This window comes from Monodelphis domestica, chromosome 4, assembly GCF_027887165.1.
Source record: "Monodelphis domestica isolate mMonDom1 chromosome 4, mMonDom1.pri, whole genome shotgun sequence".
NCBI classification, from domain to species: Eukaryota; Metazoa; Chordata; class Mammalia; order Didelphimorphia; family Didelphidae; genus Monodelphis; species Monodelphis domestica.
Genome location: NC_077230.1, coordinates 40,565,374 through 40,588,522, shown reverse-complemented (window position 1 = coordinate 40,588,522; position 23,149 = coordinate 40,565,374). Strand labels below are relative to the sequence as shown.

At 38.5% G+C, this 23,149-nt stretch overlaps 1 protein-coding gene across 15 annotated transcripts in view; it reads left to right on the top strand.

Moving 5' to 3' along the window:
• Nucleotides 1–23,149, top strand: part of MAP7D2 (MAP7 domain containing 2) — a 204,314-nt gene that overhangs the window by 157,400 nt on the left and 23,765 nt on the right. For all 15 annotated transcript variants that reach the window (XM_007493443.3, XM_007493444.3, XM_007493442.3 and 12 more), the window contains 3 exons: nucleotides 11,828–12,078; nucleotides 12,986–13,112; nucleotides 22,775–23,000. In XM_007493443.3, coding sequence (XP_007493505.1) covers nucleotides 11,828–12,078; nucleotides 12,986–13,112; nucleotides 22,775–23,000 — 604 coding nt within the window. The remainder of the gene's footprint in view (nucleotides 1–11,827; nucleotides 12,079–12,985; nucleotides 13,113–22,774; nucleotides 23,001–23,149) is intronic.

Sequence of the window (23,149 nt, the reverse complement as noted above, 5' to 3'; positions counted from 1 at the left end):
CTCCCATAGCCTATGCACAATTTCATTGGGTATTACATGTGTCCTTGATTAGAAACCATTTCCATGTTGTTGGTGTTTGCACTAGGATGTTCATTCAGAGTCTACATCCCCAGCCATATCCCTTCGACCCATGTATTCAAGCAATTATTTTTCTTCTGTGTTTTTACTCCCATGGTGTTTCTTCTGAATGTGGATAGTTTTCTTTCTCATAGATCCCTCCAGGTTGTTCAGGGTCACTGCATTGCCACTAATGGAGAAGTCCATTACATTCGATTATATCACAGTGTATCAGTCTCTGTGTACAGTGTTCTCCTGGTTCTGCTCCTCTCACTCTACATCAATTCCTAGAGGTCATTCCAGTTTCCATGGAATTCCTCCACTTTATTTTATTTTATTTTTAAGAGGTACCAATGCCCTCTTTTCTTATAGGGATACATAACATTTTAACTTATTGAGTCTCTTTAAAAAAGGGGGCGGGTGTTTGTTTTGTTTTGTCCCCCCCCCCCTTTTTTTAATTACCTTTTGATGATTCTCTTGAGTTCTATGCTTGGGCATCAAATTTTCTGTTCAGGTCTGGTTTTTCTTTACAAATTCTTGAAATTCTTCTGTTTTGTTGAATGACCATACTTTCCCCTGTAAGAATATAGTCAGTTTTGCTGGGTAGTTGATTCTTGGTTGTAGACCTAGTTCCCTTGCTTTCTGGAATATCATATTCCATGCCTTTCGGTCCTTCAGTGTGGATGCAGCCAGATCCTGCATTATCCTCACTGTGGTTCCATGGTATCTGAATGACTTCTTCTTGGCAGCTTGTAATATCTTTTCTTTGGTCTGATAGTTCTTGAATTTGGCTATAACATTCCAAGGAGTTGTCAGTTGGGGATTATGTACAGGAGGTGATCTGTGGATTCTTTCAATCTTCATTTTCCCTTCACATTCTAGGATATTGGGACAGTTTTCCTGAATAATTTTCTGTAGTATTGTGTCCAGACTTTTTCTTTTGTCATGGTCTTCTGGTAGACCAATGATTCTTAAATTGTCTCTCCTTGAATGATTTTCTAAATCCTCCATTTTGTGAATGAGATGCTTCATATTTTCCTCAATTTTTTCATTCTTTTGATTTTGTTTTATAGTGTCCTGCCGCCTTGGGAGGTAACTTGATTCTAATTGTTGTATTCTTGTTCTTAAAGACTGGATTTCTTCCCTGGCTTTTTGGTCATCCTTCTCTTTCTTGTCTGATTTTCTATGGAGGTCATCTTTCATCCTCTTTACCTCATCTTTCATCTCCTTTGCCTCATTTTCAAGCTGGTTGATTTTGGCTTTCAAGACACTATTTTCTTGTTTTAATTCAAGTACCTCTGTTTCCAGATGACTTATCTTAGTTTTTAAGTTCTTTTCCCAATTGTCTTCAGCCTCTCTTAATTGTGTTTTGAATTGCATTTTGAGTTCTTCCAAAGCCTGTATCCAATTCACTGGGATTTCTGATTTATCTTTTGCTGATCCCTCCCCCTCTGTTCCATTCACTGTATAGAAGCTGTCTATTGTAATTTTGTTCTTCTTTTTCTGTTGTTTGCTCATATTCACCCTTTCTTTGCTCCCCGTATTTGTCTGTGCTCTTGCTCCTCTCATTTTTTGGTTTTGGGGGCTTCTGTCAGTCTCCCCTCTTGGAGCTTTGACAGATCTCTGGGTTCAGTCTCTGGGGGAAGGTTTTTGGGGTTTGAGCTTCCCTGTCCTCTGGAGCCTTTTGATTGGATTAAAGTCCAGCAGTCAATAAGGGAGGGGTGTGGAGTCTGGGCTTCCCTGAGTTCTGAAGACTTTTAATGGGATTAAGTTTAGCTGGGTTGGGCTGGGTATGCTCTGAGGCCAAACCTGGAAGGCTGGAGCAAATATGGAGGATCTCCAGAGCTCTGGCCAGGCTGCCAGCTCTATGCTCCCTCTCTAGCTCCTTCCCTGCCATCTGTGTTCAACACTCTGAACTTGACATAGCCATGCCTGCAAGGTACACCCTCCAAACTAGCATCTTTGTCTGCCCAGAGGTTCCCGATGCCACTGGAGGCTCAGTGCTCTTGGTGGGTAGGGGGATGTGTCCTGGGACCTTCCTTCTGCCTTCCCCTTAAACCTGAGTGTTCTTGGATTCTGGCTTTGGGGGGGAATGTACCTTTTGAATTGAGTCCAGCAGGAGGGTTCCTTGGCTCTGTCTTGTTGTTAGGTTTGATTTTCAGTCAGTCCCCTTGGATCATTCAGTTTGTGATCGGTAAGGAAGGGTATTCAGAGGTCTGAACTTCTGCTCCTTCTAGACTGCCATGTTGACTCTGCGTCTCCCTCCACTTTATTATTCCTTTGAGAACAATAGTATTCCATCACCAACATATACCACAATTTGTTCAGTCATCCCCCAATTGAATGGAATTCCCTCATTTTCCAATTTTTTGCCCCCACAAAGAGTGCAGCTATGAATATTCTCGTACATGTCTTTTTCCTTATTATCTCTTTGGGGTACAAACCCAGCAGTGCTAAGGCTGGATCAAAGGGCAGACAGTCTTTTAGTGCCCTTTGGGCATAGTTCCAAATTGCCCTCCAGAATTCAGGATCAATTCAGAACTCTACCAACAATGCATTAATGTCCCAACTTTGCCACATCCCCTCCAGCATTCATTACTTTCCTTTGTTGTCATGTTCTTGCTGCCTTTGTCTTAGGTTATTAACATATATGTATTGTCTCAAGGTTATCAGCCACATTTTAGGGCTAGTTCTGTAGTGTGATGCTTTGTGGGTATTTTGCCAGTCATTGCACATATCTGGGATTCATCTGAGGGGCTGATGGCTTCTTCTTATTTACCAAGTAGTCTCAAGATATGACCTTTATTTATAAGGTTTTGCCGGTGGCTCCTGTGCTTCTCTAATTTATGAGACAGTTTGTAAATAACTGTTATGCTTCCTTAATTTATGGGACAGTTTGCTAATGACTTCTAAGTTCCCCTTCACAATCTTACTTCATACAATTATTACCTTATACTATATAAACTTACTATGCTACCTTGGGGGAGGGAGGGGTAGTATCAGGGAAACCAGAGCAAGACACATTTTCAACACAGCAAGGAATGAAAAACCTCACTCTTCTGACTCTTTTAGAAGATTATATTAATGGATTTATTTCAAAATCTACTTGTATCTTTTGTAGGCGTCTGAATGCTCATTTATTTATGACATTAGTCTTTCTACCTCTTTAAATGTTTCTTGTGGTAAATCAGTCCATATGTTAAATAGAACATTTGGGATTTTAACTGCTACTAGAAGGGAAGATGGATGGATAGAAGTTTCAGCTCAGCTCATTTCAGCTCTGCGTGTTTTATTTTGCCAGTTTTCTTAAAGCATACTTGCCTTGACACTTCTATGATTCTATCTTATTTGTTTTCTGTTATATATTTTCATGGCATGATATTTCTGTTTTAAAAAACTATTAATCTCAAAAATTTCTTTCCTGGTGCGCAGAATTCCTTTTTTTTTAAACCTTTACCTTCAGTCTTTATTCATTCATTCATTTGTTTATTTATTTTAAACCTTTGCCTTTCATCTTAGAATCAATACTGTATATTGGTTCTAAGGCAGAAGATCTATCTTTAAGGGCTAGGCAATTGGGTTTAAGTGACTTGCCTAAGGTCACAAAGCTAAGAAGTGTCTGATATCAGATTAAACCCAGGACCTTCTGTCTCTAGGTCTGGCTCTCAATCCACTGAGCCACTCAGCTGCCCTATATCTTTAGTCTTGAATCAATACTGTGATTGGTTCAAAGGCAGAAGAGTGGTAAAGGCTAGCCATTGGAAGTTAAGTGACTTGCTCAGGGTCACATAGCTAGAAGTATCTTTAGGCCAGATTTCCAGATCAGTTTTTGTTAGTAAATACCTAGTATTTTCTTTTATTTTTTAAGCTCTGATTTGAACCCAGTTCCTCCCTTCTTCAGACCTGGTTCTCTATCCACTGAGACACCAACCTGCTACCGTTGCCCCCTCATTTTCTTTTCTTTTTTTAAAAAAACCCTTACCTTTTGTCTTAGAATCAGTACTATGTATTAATTCTAAGGCAGAAGAGTAATAAGGACTAGACAACAGGAGTTAAGTGACTTGCTCAGGGTCACACAGCTGGGAAGTATCTGAGGCCAGATTTGAACCCAGGAATCCTCTGACCTATGTAGCTATTGCCCCCTATAACTTTTCTTTTAAACTAACTAATCTGCTATAATCCAGCCTCAGATTCGTTTTAGCTGTGTCTCCCTTGAGCTAATCACTTCATCTCTGTTTGTCCCAGTTTCCTCGTCTATAAAATGAAAGTAATAGTAATACCCAGCTCCCAGAGTTGTAACATGTCAACCATGTCTTTGAGATTCTATACCCATAATCAAGGGCAGCTAGATAGCACAGTGGATAGAATGCCGGAAGATTCATTGTCCTGAGTTAAAATCTGACCTCTGACACTAGCTGTTTGACCCTGGACAAGTCACTTCACCCTGTTTGCCTCAGTTTCCTCATCTATAAAATGAGCTAAAGAAGGAAATTACTAACCATTCTAATATCTTGGCCCCCCAAAAAAATCCCAAATGGGATAAAAGAGTCAGACGACTGAACAATAAATGGCAATCAACATTCTACTCCCATAGTCCATCACTTCTGTGCCAATATGAGAGAAATTTATTTAATAATTCATCTTTCATTTCTGCAGAATTGTAAATGATTGCTTGCAAAGATACCCCAGAGAACTCCTCTTCAAAGTTTCATTAAAATTTGTTCTGTCTGACTCAATATATTATAAAGATAGATACATTCTTGTAAATTGGGAACCGCCTGCATATTAGTTTCTAATGTGTGGTGACTCACATAAGCCTGGTTACAAGGGCATCACTCTGAAGCCAGCCTGGTAATAACCAGCCTCCCTACATCACCAAGCTGGTCCTCAGGCCATGTTACAATGAGGCTTTGGAGTATTGGGGCTTTAGGAGAAAGACAACAATAAAATAAACTTTCACGCCAGATAGCGAACAATAAAGCAGACTAATTACTTCCTCTTTGTAAAGGTTGCAAAAAATAAAATGCCTGATTCCAAAGCATGGGCAATTGTGTGGCTTGGAAAGAGGCAGAAAAACATCAAAAGTAGCATAAAAGATTGTTCTAAATTACTAATAGTTCAAATGCAAATTAAGAATTACTATTCACCTCATACCCATCAAATTGGCTAAAATGATAAAAACCTGAAAATAGTTGGTGTTGGCAGTGCTGTGGGATGATGTACACAAGAATATATTGTTGACAGAGCTGTGAATTAATTATTCTAGAAAACAATTATTCAAAAAATATCACCAAACTTGTTAATATTCTTTAGTTTTTAAAAAAAATTAAACCTTTACTTTCTGCCTTAGAATCAATTCTATATATTGGTTCCAAAGTAGAAGAGTAGTAAGGGCTAGGCAATGGGGAGTTAAGTAATTTGCCCCAGGATCACACAGGGAAGAAGTGTCTGTTCAAATTTGAACCCAGTACCTCCCATCTCTTGGCCTGGCTCTCAATCCACTAAGCCACCTAGCTCCCCTCTATTAATATTATTTATCTCAAAAGACCTCACTATTAGTGCTAAGGAGGCAGACAGGAAGGAGGGAAGGAAGGAAGGAAGGAAGGAAGGAAGGAAGGAAGGAAGGAAGGAAGGAAGGAAGGAAGGAAGGAAGGAAGGAAGGAAGGAAGGAAGGAAGGAAGGAAGGAAGGAATTTTCTTAACAATGATTTTTGTGCAGTAAAAATCCTAAAAATTTAGTGGAAATTCATCACTTAGCAAACACCAGAGCAAACTGAGGTATATAATAGGGAGAGGTACTGAACCATGATTTCTATAGTATAAGAAACTTTCTGCCAATTAATCCAAGTTAGTGCCTTCTCTTCTATTTATAGTCTTAGAGAGTTGTCTTGAGCAATGAGAGATTGTGTCTTGTGTAGGGTCACAAAGTATGTGCCAGATGTAGGATTTGAACTCAGGTCTTCCTAGTTTTAAGGCAGCCTGTCAGATCTACTACTCCATGCTGCTTCTAATGGAATGTAAGTGTAATAAAATGTTATTGCATTGTAAGAAATGATGCATATGAGGAATTCAGAGAAACACAGGAAGACATAGGAATTGTTGGAGGATAGCAGACAAAATCAGGAGTGCAGTAAACACACTAACTGAAGTAGTGCAAACCAAAAAGGACATTTTGTTTAATTCAGCAAACACCAACCATCTTCCTTAGTACTGAGGTTGAAAAATAAAGCAATCTCTAACTTTTACATTCTATTGGCAGGGAGTGGTGCCCAGAAATGATGTGGGCAATACTGACTGGGTCTTGTTCAAAGACTTGATTGATGGCTCAGACTGACTCCACTGCAAAGAAATACATTTTTTTTAAAATAAAAGAATGTAATCCCAGAGAGGCTATAGACATTAGCTAGATAATATAGTAAGTAAGGCAAGGTAAGCAAAGATGTAGGTTTTTAAAAATGCATTTTATCTGGATTAGTTACTAAAGAGGAGTTTGTTTGTTTGTACAGTTGTTGTCCTGTCATTTCCAGGGAACTGCCTTTGCTTTCCTCATAGTCTACTTGGTCTCCTTGGCTTTCCCCATGGTTCACTCTGCCCGGGGAGGGGAGCAAACCACATTGTAAATGGGATGCTAATGATATGTTAAGTGCCTTGGAGCAATTTGGGATCAAGTTTTGTTTTGGGCAAATGGAGGAAAGTTAAGAGTAGAAAACTGGGTATACATAATATATATTCTGATACAAATATATACAGAGTAATTTCATTTGGGAGAGTGGGAGTTGGCACTAAAGTCAGGGATAATTAGAATAGACATCCTGCAAGTTTATCTGGTAGTATTAGAGGCTAACCTTGAAAGAACTTAGGGATTCTACAAGTTTGAGGTGAGGAAAGGGTGCTTTTCAGACACGGATGATAGCCTCTTCAAAGACAGAAAGACAAGAGTTGTATATTGGTATATAATGATAGCCTCAAGTAAATCTGAAATATACGGTGTATGCATGAAAATAATATGTAACAGCAATGAAGTAGTGTAGTAGATAGGGTACTGGGTCTAGAATTGGAAATGTTTGGTCAGTTGTTCTGTCATGTCTTGACTCATCATGACCCCATGAACCATACCATGGGGTTTTCTTGGCAAACATACTGGAGTGAGGGGCAGCAAGGTGGCTCAGTGGATAGAGAGCTAGCCTAGAGATGGGAGGTCCTGGGCTCCAATCTGGACTCAGGCATTTTCTATCTCTATGACCCTTAGCAAGTCACTTAACCCTAATTGCCTAGTTCTTACCATTCTTTTGCCTTGGAACCAATACTTAGTATTAGACTCTAAGAAGAAAAGTAAGGGTTTAGGGGAAAAAAAGATATTGGAGTAGTTTGCCTTTTCCTTCTCCACTGGACTAAGATGAACAGAGGATGTTTCTTGCCCAAGGTCAAACAGCTAGTAAGTATCTAAGACTGGCTTTGAACTCAGGTCTTCTTGACTCCAGGCCCAGTATTCTTGGCCACTGGGTCATCTAGTTGCCAGAGTCAGAAATCCCTAAGTTCAAATCCAGCTTCAGATCCTTAGTAGCTATGTAAAAATTGAGGTAATAGTGGCAACTGACTTCCAGGGTTGTCATGAAGATCAAATGAGATGGTATTTGTAAAGTGTTTTGCACAGTGCTTGGCACACAGTAGGTACTTAATAAATGCATATTTCCTTCCTTCTCTCAACAAGCCTAAAAAGATAGAATGGAACTAGTGGGACTTTAAGAAATTGAATGCTAATTATAATAACCATTTAAGAAATGAGAGAGGCACACTCTCCCACCTTTTAATAGAGAGAAGGGGACATGGATTTGGAATGCTGTCTATACAGTCAAACTATTAGTTGGTTTTGGTTAAACGTTTTCCTTTGTCACAAGGGAGGATTTATTTGGTGGGAGGATGGCAAAGTATATCCAGAAATAACACTGAGCTAAAAATAAAGAATATCAATATGACTTAAAAAAAGAGAGATTAAAAGAAACCCAAGTAGAAGATGAGAAGTCTGCCTTGTAAAATGGAAAAGAGAAACCTGGTTTCAGAATCAGAGAGCCTGAGTTTGAATCCCACCTCTGAGAAGTTTGAATCGCACTTCTCTGATCTGGAGTAACTTCCTCCTAGGCCTCAGTTTCCTCATCTAGATTTCCCTTTAAGGTCTGTTCCATCTTTAGATTTATGATCGTATAGGTTTACCCCACAAACGTTGAAAAGGGCTCATCTAATTCACAATCTATTCTCCCTTGATCTCCAATATACAAGTTTATTGTTCTCTTCCCAGCCCATAGAACCAGGAGGCTACTCTTGGACTGAGTATCTTAAGATTATTTCTTCTTTTTCAGTTTTAGTTGGATATATTCTGCCAAATACTGTCCAGGCTTCAGAAAAAATGGTTTCAGAAATGTACTTTAAGCTAAGGATCAGATATCAAACTATAGCCCATATAGTGAGAAAATATATCACACTTTCAAAAATAGTCCTATCAAATCTACTTTTGTCTCTGAGGCTTGATAGAGCCATCTCTCTGCACCCTCCATGTGAAATAGTCTAATGCTTTTTTAAAAGAACGGTCCATCAAAAAGCCAACTCACTCCTCTTGTGTGCTCATTTCCACATATCTCTCATAGCTAACTTCAATGTTTTTATTTAGGAATCCAGTTGAACATTGCCTTTGAACATTGGCAATGAAACAGAGATCCCATGAGAGGAAAAAAGAAAACTGAAGTTGCCTCCAGAGCTTAGATGTGTTTTGAATCATGGAAGGAATAGGTTAGGGAATGCCATCTATGACTCATTCTAAAATGCTGACTCACACAGGGTTTCTTTAGACTAGGAATTCTTAACCTTTCTTTGAGTTATGAACCATTTTCTCAGTCTAACAAAACAAGCTTCCCTTCTCAGAAAAAAATGTAATACATAAAGTGAAACCTATAGGAATATCTATCTATCTATCTATCTATCTATCTATCTATCTATCTATCTATCTATCATATGGATATATGTAGATATCCATCTATCTACATAGCTATATAAAACAAGTTCACAGACTCCAGGCTAAGATTCCCTGTAGCATGTTCTCTAGGTGACTAAAGATCATAATGATGATGTTCCTTTGTTAGAGCTTATAGACTGTCAAGCCTGGCCCAGTCTGACATTTATAAGCCCCGAGTCTGCTGCCAGGCATAACTGAGTGTTTTCTTCTCCATTATGATGCAATTGAATTTAATGCCCCTTATCGGAAATGTTTCTTGGGGAAAAGAGTGATTACCCAAAGAAGAGGAGAGTGGCAGTATCTCCTGTTCCTTCCCAATTAGACATCCACATAGAGATGCCCTCCAGACAGCAATCCAAGGGTATTCTTTCCAGCTGTCAGCTTCACTTTCTAAATTACTGTGTTATACCTGACCTTCCTAGTTGTTGGTATTCCACTATGTCAATCCAAACTGACTCATTATGACCCCATTTTGGGGTTTTCTTAGCAAAGATACTAGAATGGTTTGCCATTTCCTTTTCTAGCCCATTTTGCAGGTGAGGAAACTGAGGCAAACAAGATAAAGTGACTTGCCCCAGGATCACATATCACATGGCTATTAAGTGTCTGAGGTCATATTTGAACTCATGGAAATGAATCTTCTTCATTCCAGGCATGGCACTTTTTCTGCTGCATCACGCAGCAGCCCGTGGTAAAACATGATGATGCTTTTTTTCATCATCATCATCTCAAGTCAGTATATTGTGCATTTTGAAAATATGCTACATGAGTGGGTGATGTAAAAAAAAAAGATAAAATCCAATTTTGTTTTCTAGCCTCATGAGAAATGTGAAAGATTCATTTAAAACAACCATGAGAAGACCTGTCCTGACTCATACATGCCCTCAATAATCTCCTAGCAGTAATCAATATCAGCTTCAGAAAAAGGCTTCTTTACTTTTGAAACTCTAGAGACTCAAGGTTACTTACTGGTACCATTTTCTGGGCATGAGGCCATGCTTTCCCTTTCACTTTAATTCATGGTCTTGGCAAGCTATGTGCCCCAGTGGATAAAGTGCTAGGCCTGGCGTTCAAATCTAGCCTCAGACACTTACTAGCTGTTTGATCTTAGGCAAGTCTCTTAACTTTTGCCTGCTTCAATTTCCTCAACTGTAAAATTGGGATAATAATAGTACCTACCTCCCAAGGTTTAATTATAAAGATCCAAGTACTATTTGTAAAGTACTTGACACAGAGCCTGGCACATAGGAGGCACTTAAAAGTACTTGTTGCCTATTCTTTCTATCCCTTCCTTATTATTTTCATTATATATAGATGCTATGCTCTTATTTATTTGTTTAAGGGAAAAGACAGAGTTGTATTATGGAAAAATATTGTCAAGAGTCAATAGTCAAGAGCCTCAAATTCTAGGTCTTTCACTGCCATTAACTGTATCTTTGAAAATGCTATTTAGTTTCTCTAGTCCTCAGTTTCCTCTGTAAATGGGACTACCGAGCCATAGGCTCCTTGTAAGGTTTTATTTCAAGGAGCAAATGAGGTAATGGACATGCACGTATTTTGAAAAGTAAAACCTCAGATTCATTGTTTTATGGAATGGCACTCTTGCAAAAGGGAAGAGGGGAAGGAGGATTGCAAGGGGAAATTGAAGCAATGTAGAAACAAAAGATGGCAATAAAAATGTATAATAAATACTCATGGAAACAAAAGCTTTATTACTAGAACAGACCTTAGGAATCATCTAGTGCAATCCTTTCCCTTAACAAATGAGGAAGTGGTATCTTGGAGAAGTAATTGCACACACTCGGTCCCAAGCTTCAAGGAGAACTTCAAGTCCTTTGATTCTAAATACAAAGTTTAAACCACTTTTTTTATTGTTGTTCAGTTGTTTCAGTGGTATGTGACTCCTCATGACCCCATTTGGGGTTTTCCATGGCAAAGATACTGGAGTGGTTTACTATTTCCTTCTCTAGCTCATTTTACAGTTGAAAAAACTGAGGTGAATGGAGTAAAATGACTTGTCCAAAGTAACACTTGTCCAAATCTGCTGCTGAGTTTGAACTCAGGTCTTCTTGATGCTAGTCCTGGTATTTTATCTATTGCATCACATAGCTGTATTACATGAATTAATCATACAGTTGGGCCAGACTCTTCTAGGGTATAGGGAAAAGAATCCAGGGATCAGAGACTCATGGATGTTGAGTTAAAAGGGAATCTAGAGTCCATCCCATCCACCACCACTCCCATATCATTGTATAAATAAGGAAACTGGGCTCAAAGAGGTAAGTGATTTGCCTAGGTTTATACAAGTAGTAATGACAAAACCTTAGATTTGAACTAAGCTCTTCTGATTCCAAACCCAGCACCTTTTCCACTATAAACACAATGTCTCCTCCCCGAGGGAACCAGCTTGTGTGCACACACCACACAGGTTAAATAATTTGATGGGACTAGAGAAGATTTGTATAGAAATTTAAGCTAGATCAGGTCTTAGGAGGTGGGATTTGAACTCAGGTACTGTGATGCCAATGCCCTTTCCACTGTACCATTCTGCCTCCCAGAAGATACTGATATCTTTTCCTGAACACCTTTCTTAATTTTAAGACTTATGGCAAAATTTAAGCTTTCTCTTTAAAATGCCAATTTGAACATTTGACATTCTTATCTCACAAATATATTGAGGTCTGGAGGAGAGACAGAAAGAACCCAATATGTCCCCTAAGGTCCAGGAATTTCACTCCTGCGTTGGTTTGTTTGATTTTTATAGACCACCTGCAAAAACATATCCACAATCTCCAAAGAATACCAAACCATACCAAGGATCCCCCATCAAATACCGCGGCCCCCTTTCTCCCAGCCAAGAGACTCCCAAGAAGAAAGCAGACAAAGAAAAAGCAAACAAGGAAAAAGAAGGGGCTTTGAATCAGAAAGCACCTGGAGCTCATGGGGATCAGACAAGTGAGAAGCACTCTGCAGAGAAACACAGCCCTTGGACAGGAAAGACTGACACCAATGAAGGTAAGTGAGCCTCCTTAATAAAGCCAGTGCAGAGGGAGTTGGTCTTGGGGATGGGGGTCTAGGTGAGCAGATCTCTAGGTGGCCATATAATCATCCTGCTTGTGGGAAGCATTGGCCTCTGCTGAGAGGAGGAGGAGGAGGAGAGAGGGAAGCTCTCTTGATGCTAAATGACATTTCTCCTAACACCTCTCTTCAACTCAGATAGTTTTTCTGTTGTGTTCTCTTACTCATCTCCCAAAGGGAATGACCAGAGCTAGAGACGAACAGGCTGACTCTGCTAATGGATTTGGAGAGGCCCTTAGATGTGCTCAGAAAGATGGGCTATATGGGGCCAATTTTAGTTCTCAGCAAAAAAAAGGAGGGAGGGGATTTGTCTTCATTCTCAATTTGTGTTCCTTAAATAATAAGGCAATCGAAGAATGCTATCAAAGCCTTTTTATTTTTGAGTATTTAAAGTATTTAAAAATAACATTAATAAAATCTAGCATTTATATGGTAATTTAAAGTTCATGAAGCATTTTAAATGTTAACTCCTGTGATTCTGACATGGTAGGTGCTGCTATTATTCCTATTTTACAAATAAGGGAAGGGAGGCAGGACTGAGAGTGGTTGAAGTAACTACCAGAGTCACTCACAATTAGTCAGTGTTTTGGGAGAGAATCAGATTCAGGTCTTCAGGAAGTCTCTAAGCCCAACACCCTTTCATAGACTACATCTCTTAAAAGGCTTCCTCCAAAGTTTCCCCAGGGAAATGCTGCCAGGGCTGGGAAGCACATTTTCCAGCACACCTGTGCATTATTGTTGGGAGGAGGCCTTGAATGCTATCCTGGTGGAGATCATTGGGGTTATTCTGTCCATTTACCTGCTCCTGTACTCTTTAATGTTCTGATACTTCATGCACCATCAGGGAAGTTCACTGCAGGAACAACTGATGCAGAAGAAGCCTCCAAAATCCTGGCTGAGAAGAGGAGGCAGGTTCGTCTGCAAAAAGAGCAAGAAGAACAAGAGAGGCAGGAGAGGGAAGAGCGAGAGAGGTAGTCTACACTTCTGAAGTGTGGGCACTGTCCACTCTGAGGGACTGAGTTGGAAACAAGGGCCCCATTCTTCTTTTCTTTTTTTTTTTTAAAAATATATTTTATTTGATCATTTCCAAGCATTATTTGTTAAAGATCATTTTCTTTTCCTCCCCCCCACCCCCCATAGCCGACGCGTAAGTCCACTGGGCATTAGATGTTTTCTTGATTTGAACCCATTGCTTTGTTGATAGTATTTGCACTAGAGTGTTCATTTAGAGTCTGTCCTCTGTCATGTCCCCTCAGCCTCTGTATTCAGGCAGTTGCTTTTCCTCGGTGTTTCCACTCCCATAGTTTATCCTTTGCTTATGAATGGTGTTTTTTTCTCCTGGATCCCTGCAAGTTGTTCAGGGACATTACACCGCCACTAATGGAGAAGTCCATTACGTTCGATTATACCACAGTGTATTAGTCTCTGTGTACAATGTTCTCCTGGTTCTTCTCCTTTTGCTCTGCATCACTTCCTGGAGGTTGTTCCAGTCTCCATGGAACTTCTCCACTTTATTATTCCTTTGAGCACAATAGTATTCCATCACCAACATATACCACAGTTTGTTCAGCCATTCCCCAATTGATGGGCATCCCCTCGTTTTCCAGTTTTTGGCCACCACAAAGAGCGCAGCTATGAATATTTTTCTACAAGTCTTTTTGTCCATTATCTCTTTGGGGTACAGACCCAGCAGTGCTATGGCTGGGTCAAAGGGTAGATATTCTTTTGTCGCCCTTTGGGCATAGTTCCAAATTGCCCTCCAGAATGGTTGGATCAATTCACAACTCCACCAGCAATGAATTAATGTCCCTACTTTGCCACATCCCCTCCAGCATTCATTACTTTCCATAGCTGTTATGTTAGCCAATCTGCTAGGTGTGAGGTGATACCTCAGAGTTGTTTTGATTTGCATCTCTCTGATTATAAGAGATGTAGAGCACTTCTTCATGTGCTTGTTAATAGTTTTGATTTCTTTATCTGAGAACTGCCTATCCATGTCCCTTGCCCATTTATCAATTGGAGAATGGCTTGATTTTTTGTACAATTGATTTAGCTCATTATAAATATGAGTAATTAAACCTTTGTCAGAGGTTTCTATGAAGATTTTTTCCCAATTTGTTGTTTCCCTTCTGATTTTAGTTATATTGGTTTTGTTTGTACAAAAGCTTTTTAGTTTGATGTAGTCAAAATTATTTATTTTACATTTTGTGATTCTTTCTATATCTTGCTTGGTTTTAAAGCCTTTCCCCTCCCAAAGGTCTGACATGTATACTATTCTGTGTTTACCCAATTTACTTATGGTTTCCTTCTTTATGTTTAAGTCACTCACCCATTTTGAATTTATCTTGGTGTAGGGTGTGAGGTGTTGATCTATTCCTAGTCTCTCCCACACTGTCTTCCAATTTTCCCAGCAGTTTTTATCGAATAGTGGATTTTTGTCCCAAAAGCTGGGATCTTTGGGTTTATCGTATACTGTCTTGCTGAGGTCGCTTTCCCCCAGTCTATTCCACTGATCTTCCTTTCTGTTTCTTAGCCAGTACCAAATTGTTTTGATGACTGCTGCTTTGTAATATAGTTTTAGGTCAGGGACTGCAAGGCCCCCATCGTATGTGTTTTTTTTCATTATTTCCCTGGATATCCTTGATCTTTTGTTCTTCCAAATGAACTTTGTTATGGTTTTTTCTAAATCAGTGAAGAAGTATTTTGGTAGTTCAATGGGTATGGCACTAAATAGATAAATAAGTTTGGGTAGGATGGTCATTTTTATTATATTGGCTCGTCCTATCCATGAGCAGTTAATGTTTTTCCATTTGTTCAGGTCTAGTTTTAGTTGTGTGGCGAGTGTTTTGTAGTTGTGTTCATATAGTTCCTGTGTTTGTCTCGGGAGGTAGATTCCTAGGTATTTTATTTTGTCTAAGGTGATTTTGAATGGGATTTCTCTTTCTAGTTCTTGCAGCTGAGCTGTGTTGGAGATATATAGAAAAGCTGATGATTTATGTGGGTTTATTTTGTATCCTGCAACTTTGCTAAAGTTGTTGATTATTTCAATTAGCTTTTTGGTTGAATCTCTAGGATTCTTTAAGTAGACCATCATGTCATCCACAAAGAGTGATAACTTGGTCTCCTCCTTGCCTATTTTGATGCCTTCAATTTCTTTATCTTCTCTAATTGCTACTGCTAGTGTTTCTAGTACAATGTCAAATAGTAGGGGTGATAATGGGCATCCTTGTTTCACTCCTGTTCTTATTGGGAATGCATCTAGTTTATCCCCATTGCAGATGATGTTAGCTGTTGGTTTTAGATATATACTGTTTATTATTTTTAGGAATGACCCTTCTATTCCTATGCTTTCTAGTGTTTTTAATAGGAATGGGTGTTGTATTTTATCAAAGGCTTTTTCTGCATCTATTGAGATAATCATGTGGTTCTTGCTAGTTTGCTTGTTGATGTGGTCAATTATGTGGATGGTTTTCCTAATGTTGAACCAGCCCTGCATCCCTGGTATGAATCCTACTTGATCATGGTGAATGATCCTTCTGATCACTTGCTGGAGTCTTTTTGCTAGTATCCTATTTAAGATTTTTGCATCTATATTCATTATGGAGATTGGCCTATAGTTTTCTTTCTCTGTTTTTGACCTGCCTGGTTTTGGAATCAGTACCATGTTTGTGTCGTAAAAGGAGTTTGGTAGAACTCCCTCTTTGCTTATTGTGTCAAATAGTTTGTATAGTATTGGGGTTAACTGTTCTCTGAATGTTTGATAGAATTCACAGGTGAATCCATCAGGCCCTGGGGATTTTTTCTTAGGAAGTTCTTTGATGGCTTGATGGATTTCAATTTCTGATATGGGATTATTTAAGAATTCTATTTCCTCTTCTGTTAGTCTAGGCAGTTTGTATTTTTGTATATATTCATCCATTTCTCCTAAATTGGTGTATTTGTTGCCATATAATTGGGCAAAGTAATTTCTAATGATTGCCTTAATTTCCTCCTCATTGGAGGTGCTGTCCCCCTTTTCATCTTTAATGCTGTGAATTTGCTTTTCTTCCTTCCTTTTTTTAATTAGATTGACCAGTACTTTGTCTATTTTGTTTGTTTTTTCAAAGTACCAGCTTCTTGTCTTATTTATTAAATCAATAGTTCTATCACTTTCGATTTTATTAATTTCTTCCTTAATTTTTAGGATTTCTAATTTGGTTTTCTGCTGGGGGTTTTTAATTTGATCGCTTTCGAGTTTTTTCAATTGCATTTCCAATTGATTGATCTCTGCTCTCCCTTGTTTGTTAATATAAGCTTTCAGGGATATGAATTTGCCTCTGATTACCGCTTTGGCTGCATCCCAAAAGGTTTGAAAGGATGTTTCGCCATTGTCATTTTCCTTAATGAAATTATTAATTGTTTCTATGATTTCTTCTTTAACTAAACGGTTTTGGAGTATCATATTGTTTAATTTCCAATTGGTTTTAGATTTGGTTTTCCATGTACCATTACTAATCATTATTTTTATTGCCTTGTGATCTGAGAAGGCTGCATTCATTATTTCTGCTTTTTTGCATTTGTGTGCTATGTTTCTGTGACCTAATGTATGGTCAATTTTTGTGAATGTGCCATGTGGTGCTGAGAAGAAGGTGTATTCCTTTTTATCCCTATTTATTTTTCTCCATATGTCTATTAATTCTAATTTTTCTAAGATTTCATTCACTTCTTTTACCTCTTTCTTATTTATTTTTTGATTTGATTTATCTAAATTTGATAATGGTTGGTTTAAGTCTCCCACTAGTATGGTTTTATTGTCTATTTCTTTCTTCAATTCGCCTAGTTTCTCCATTAGAAATTTGGGTGCTATATTATTTGGTGCATACATGTTGATTAATGATATTTCCTCGTTGTCTAGAGTCCCTTTTAACAAAATATAATTACCTTCCCTATCCCTTTTGATCAGGTCTATTTTTGCTTTGGCTTTATCAGATATCATGATTACCACTCCTGCCTTCTTTCTATCAGTTGAGGCCCAGAAGGTCTTACTCCATCCTTTAATTCTGACCTTGTGGGTGTCAACCCGCCTCATGTGTGTTTCTTGAAGACAACATATGGTAGGGTTTTGGATTCTGATCCATTCTGCTATTCGTCTACGTTTTATGGGTGAGTTCATCCCATTCACGTTCAAAGTTATGATTGTCATTTGTGGACTCCCTGGCATTTTGATTGCCTTCCCTAATTCTAACCTTTTCTTCTTCGGCTCTACCTTTTAGTCCAGTGATTTACTTTGAATCAGTGCCCCTTGTCCCCTCCCTTGATGTTTCCCTTTTTAGTCCCTCCCTTTTTCTTCCCTCCCCCTCCCCCCTCTCTTTCCCTCCCTTTTTGTTCTCCCTCTCCCCTTCCCCCCCTTGGTTTTCCCTTTTCCTTACCCTTGTTGGGTAAGATAGAATTCAAGATCCCAATGGATCTGGATGTTTTTCCCTCTCAGAGTTGATTTCCCTGAGATTGAGGTTTAAGTAACCCCCCCCCCCTCTCTTCCTCTCCTTCTTATAGGAGTTTTCTTCCCCTCCCCTTCCCATGTGAATCTTTGTGTGAGAACCATTATTCTATTTGGTCTTTCTTTACCCCCTATTTATACATTACATTTTCCCCATATGTTAGTATACATAGATTGATATAAATGTAGTCCTTATAGAAGAGAGTTTGAGTAAAAGAAGAAGATAACATTTTTCCCCTTTCCTTAATATTTACCTTTTCAGGTATTCCTTGCTCTTTGATTTTCGGTATCAAACTTTCCACAGAGCTCTGGTCTTTTCTTTGCAAAAAGTTGGAAGTCTTCTATTTTGTTGAATGCCCATACTTTCCCTTGGAAGTATATAGTCAGTTTTGCTGGGTAGCTGATTCTTGGTTGGAGACCCAGCTCTCTTGCCTTTCTGAAGATCATGTTCCATGCCTTACGATCATTCAGAGTAGAACTTGCAAGGTCTTGTGTGACCCTGATTGGCATTCCTTTATATCTAAATTGTCTTTTTCTGGCTTCCTGTAGGATTTTTTCTTTTGTTTGATAGCTTTGGAATTTGGCAATTACATTCCTGGGAGTTGTCTTTTGGGGGTTTAGTGTAGAAGGTGTTCTGTGAGCTCTGTCAGTGGCTGCATTGCCCCCTTGTTCTAGAATCTCTGGGCAATTTTCTTTGATTATATCTTGTATCACCATGTCCAGTTTGGTGTTTATTTCTGGCTTTTCTGGGAGTCCAATTATTCTTAAATTATCTCTTCTCCCTCTATTTTCCAGATCTGTCACCTTGTCGGTGAGATATTTTATGTTCTCTTCTAATTTCTTGGTGTTTTGGCTTTGCTTTATTAGTTCTTGCTTTAAAGCCTGGTTTTCTTTTACAGTTTGGTCAAACTGGTTTTGTAGATGCATGAATTTCTTTTGCATTATTTCCCACTTTTCCTCCCAGAGGGCTTCCATCTTTTTGGTCATTTCTGATTCAAATTCTTCAGGGGTTTGTGGAGAGTTTCTATTTCCTTTGGAAGATTTTGGAGAATTTTCTTGTATATCTTCTTCTATCTGCTCTGTATTTTGTATTTTGGCTCCATAGAATGTGTCCAAAGTCACCCCTTTCTTCTTATTTTTCTTGGTATTTTGGGGCTTCTGTGCTTCTGTGGAGTTTGTCATCTCTGAATGTGGAGGATTAGCTTTTCTTATCTCTGTCTGGTGATCAGAGGCTTTAGTCCTGGGCAGATGGTTCTATGAGCTTTCCCTGGGTTAAACTGAATATGCCTCACTGGAACTGGAGTGGAAGGGTCGGACCACGAGGCCACACTCTCCCCCCGGCTCGCTTTGCGGAAGTTGCCTTCAGAATCGCTGGCCGTGAGGCTGTTTCCTCCGCCTGCCGGGGGGATGGGCTGCAGCTTTCCCAAGCTCTGAGGGCAAGGACTTTCACTGAGACTTGGATAGCAGGATCCAGCCCGTGAGGCTGTCTTGCCCGCCCTGAGGGTTGCTGTTGTTTAGACCAGCTCTCTGCAGCGGAAGCCCCAGGCAGTAACTTTCACTGGGACTCGGGTAGAAGGCCCTGAGGGTTCTGCTCTCTGAGCCCGGCGGGGCTGCGGCTTCCGGGAGCCTTGGACTCTGCGCTCCTACCCCTGAGGTCCGAGTGATCTCGGGTTCTGGCTTTTGAGGGGAGCCGTACCTTTTGATCTGGGTCCAGGTCCAGGAGGAGAGTTCCCAGGGTCTGTGCTGTTGATCGTTTTGAATTTCGGCGCCTTAGGAGCTTATAGTTTGAGATCGGTCGGGAAGGGTTTTCCGGAGATCTGAGCTTTAGCTTTCTCTAAGCCGCCATCTTAACCGGAAGTCCCCCATTCTTCTTTTCTGAATGATATTTTTAATAGAAGGGGTCATTCACAATTTTTTTGCACTTTAAGTGTGCAAAGCACTTTTCTTTCATAATAGAAGTAGAGCAGGATTCTCATTTTTTACAGAGGAGGAAAGTGACATATGAAGAGCTTAAATGATTTATCTCCATATTTTTGGTGTCCCACCCAGTCTCTCAGACTGATTCAAAATTGATCTGAGTTTATTAGAAGGGAGACATATTCTTTTGCTAATTGAGAGTATTTAAATTTTTTAAATATTTTCTTTTTTTCCCAATTACACGTAAAAACAATTTTAACATTAAATGTCTAAAATTTTGATTTCCAAATTCTCTCCCTCAATCACCCTCTCCTATGATGGCAATTTGAAATAGATTATATGTGTACAGTCATGCAACGCATATTCCCATATCAGTCATACTGTGAAAGACAGACCAAAAAAAACCCCAAAAACCCCAAACTAGAAAAATAAAGTTTTAAAAAGTTTGCTTTGATCTGCATTCAGGCTTCATCAGTTCTTTCTCTGGAAGTAGATAGCATTTTTCATTATAGGTCCTTCAGAATTGTCTTGGATCATTGTATTGTTGAAAATAGCTAAGTTTTTCACAGACATTCATCCTGAATTATTACCGTTACTGTGTACACTATTCTGGTTTCTGCTCATTTCACTTTGCTTCATTTCATGTAAGTCTTTCCAGGTTTTTCTGAAATCATCCTGTTTGTCATTTCTTATAGCACACTAATATTCCATTACAATCATGTTACAATTTGCTCAGCCTTTCCCCAATTGATGGGAATCTTTTCAGTTTCCAATTCTTTTCCACCACCAAAAACCTGCCATAAATATTTTAGCACAGATAGGTTCTTTCCCTCTTAAAAAAAATATATATATATATATCTTTGGTATATAGACTTAGTAGTGGCCTAGCTGACTCAAAGGGTTTACACAATTTTATTAGTTGAGAATATTTTTAATATCATAATAGTTGTGCCCAGTAATTGGATTGTGCATTTCTTTTAGAAAAAGGCAAAGAGAGAAAGATCATAGAAAGATAGACAGGAGACAGAAGAAAGAGGAAGAAGGACAAAGAAAGGGGAAAGAGATAGAGATAGAAGAGAGACAGAAAATCAGAAAGACAGAAAAAAAGACATCATTTTAAGAGAATTTTGAGGTGTTTTTCTGCAACATTTTTATCTTGCTTTTTTGAATCATGTTTGCCTTCAAATGGAAATCAATTAGGGATACAGGGGCATCACAAAATTCTTAGTGTAGTTTTAAGCTATCTTTTAAGGCTTATTATATTATAATTATAAATATGAATTGTCTAAAAACAGGGTGTTCCAGAAGTCTTTAATACAGTTTTTATTGTTTCTTTAAAGCCTTACTTTCTGTCTTAGAATGCTAAGTATTGGTTTTAAGACAGAAGAGAGCGGTAAGATTTAAGCAACTGGAATTAAGTGACTTGTCACCCAGCTAGAATGAATCTAAGGTCACAGTTGAACCCAAGACCTCCCATGTTTAGGCCTGGTTCTCTATCCACTGAGCCACTCAGGTATCCCTGCCAATGAATTCTGATTTGGGACTTCTGATTTCAAATCCAATGCTTCTCATAACTTCACTAAATAAGAAGGCATCATTATACAAGAGTGGTGGACTCTTTCAATCACTGTTGTTTAGTGTTGACATTTTATAGTCTATAATTTGTTAGGTTATTATAATGTCATTCCCCTGCATATAACTGAATTTAAAATCAACTTTGTTTAATCCTTTTTGAGGGAGGGGTTGGAACTTCAAGTAATTTAGAGCCTCAACCAAGCCTTATTTATTTGTTTGTTTATTTATTCATTCATTTATTTTCAAACCCTTATTTTCTGTCTTAGTGACAACTCTAAGATATAAGAGCAAAGGGTAAGCAATATTAAGTGACTTGCCCAAGGTCTCACGGCTAGGAAGTATATAAGGCCTCCTGTTAAGTACAGGTTTTTCTCATTTTCTTTTTCCTTCTCCTCTTCCCCCAGCCCTTTTTGACCAATGCTTTAATTTATGGAGGGAAGATGCCTAGATATTGCCACAAATGGTTTCCTCTGTGTTGGATAAAAGGCAAAATAATTCTTTTTAACACTATTAAATATTAAACTGAAAATCAGTACTATTGATTTTTAAATAATTAATTCCAGAAGGGTCCTTTGAAGTTTCTTTCCATTTGTCCTCTGCCTTTGAAGCTTCAATTCCAACCAAAGCAGGCCTTGAATAACCTTCTCAGATGCTCTGAAATCATTAAGTAGCATCCACGTGGCCACTGACACACTTAGAGTTGATGTAAGCTTTTTTTCATCTCATTTCTACATTTGAGATTCATCATTATATAAGAGTGGTGGACTCTTTCTTTTAATCACTGTTGTTTAGTGTTGACATTTTATAGTCTATAATTTGTTAGGTTATTATAATGTCATTCCCTTGCATATAACTGAATTTAAAATCAACTTTGTTTAATCCTTTTTGAGGGAGGGGTTGGAAATTCAAGTAATTTAGAGCCTCAACCAAGCCTTATTTATTTGTTTATTTATTCATTCATTTATTTTCAAACCCTTTTTTCTGTCTTAGTGACAACTCTAAGATATAAGAGCAGAGGGTAAGCAATATTAAATGACTTGCCCAAAGACTCATGGCTAGAAAGGCCAGATTTGAACTCAGATCCTCACAACTCCAGGTTTGGAACTCTATCTACTATGGTACCTAGATGCCCCTTCACCTAGCCTTTTAAACTTTTAAGCCCAAGTCATGAATATATGTAAATGGCTACAGATATAAAAAGCACATATTTGGGAGCATGATGAGGGAGGTGCCTTTGTGAGCACCTACATGACAAAGTGGATCAAATATTGGGCCTAGAGAGTTATAAAGAGCTGAGTTCAAATCAAGCCTAAGATACTTACTGGCAGATTGCCCCTAGACAAATGACTTATCCTGTTTGCCTCAGTTTCTGCTTTATAAAATTAATATGATAACAACATCTCCCAGAGTTGTTGTAAGGATCAGAACTGGTACATAAACACCTAACCCTAACCCTATTATTTATAGTTCTTATTATATATTAATATTAATTAGTTTTTATTACTTATTATTATGTGGACTGTGTTCATTAGGACTTCTTTCAACTTCTTTTGAATGTGATGTTTTTATTAAATATGATTTGCATTTATTTAAATTAAATGTGACATTTTTATTACATTTAGTAAATCAATTTTATTAATTAAATTAATGTGTTTTTATTAAAAGGCTAGAGAGAGAAGAACAAGAAAGGAAGGCAGAAGAAGACAGGATTCTCCAAGAACAAGAAGACCATAAGAGGGAAGAAGAAAAGAAACAGAGAGAAGAAGAAGAGAAGAGAAAAGCAAAAGAAGAAGCCCAGAAGAAAGCTAAGGAAGAACAGCTCTTAAGAGAGCAACAAGAAAAAGAAAAGCAAGAGAAGGAAGAGCAAGAAAGACTCAGAATCGAAAAGCAGGTACAGCATGTGTCTTTTTGGGAAGGTGAGGGCAGAGGAGGGAGCAGGCATTTATTAAATTTCTGCTCTATGCCAGGCATTTTTTAAAAACAAATGTGATCTTCTTTGATCCCACAGCAATGCTGGGAGACAGTAGGAGCTATATGATT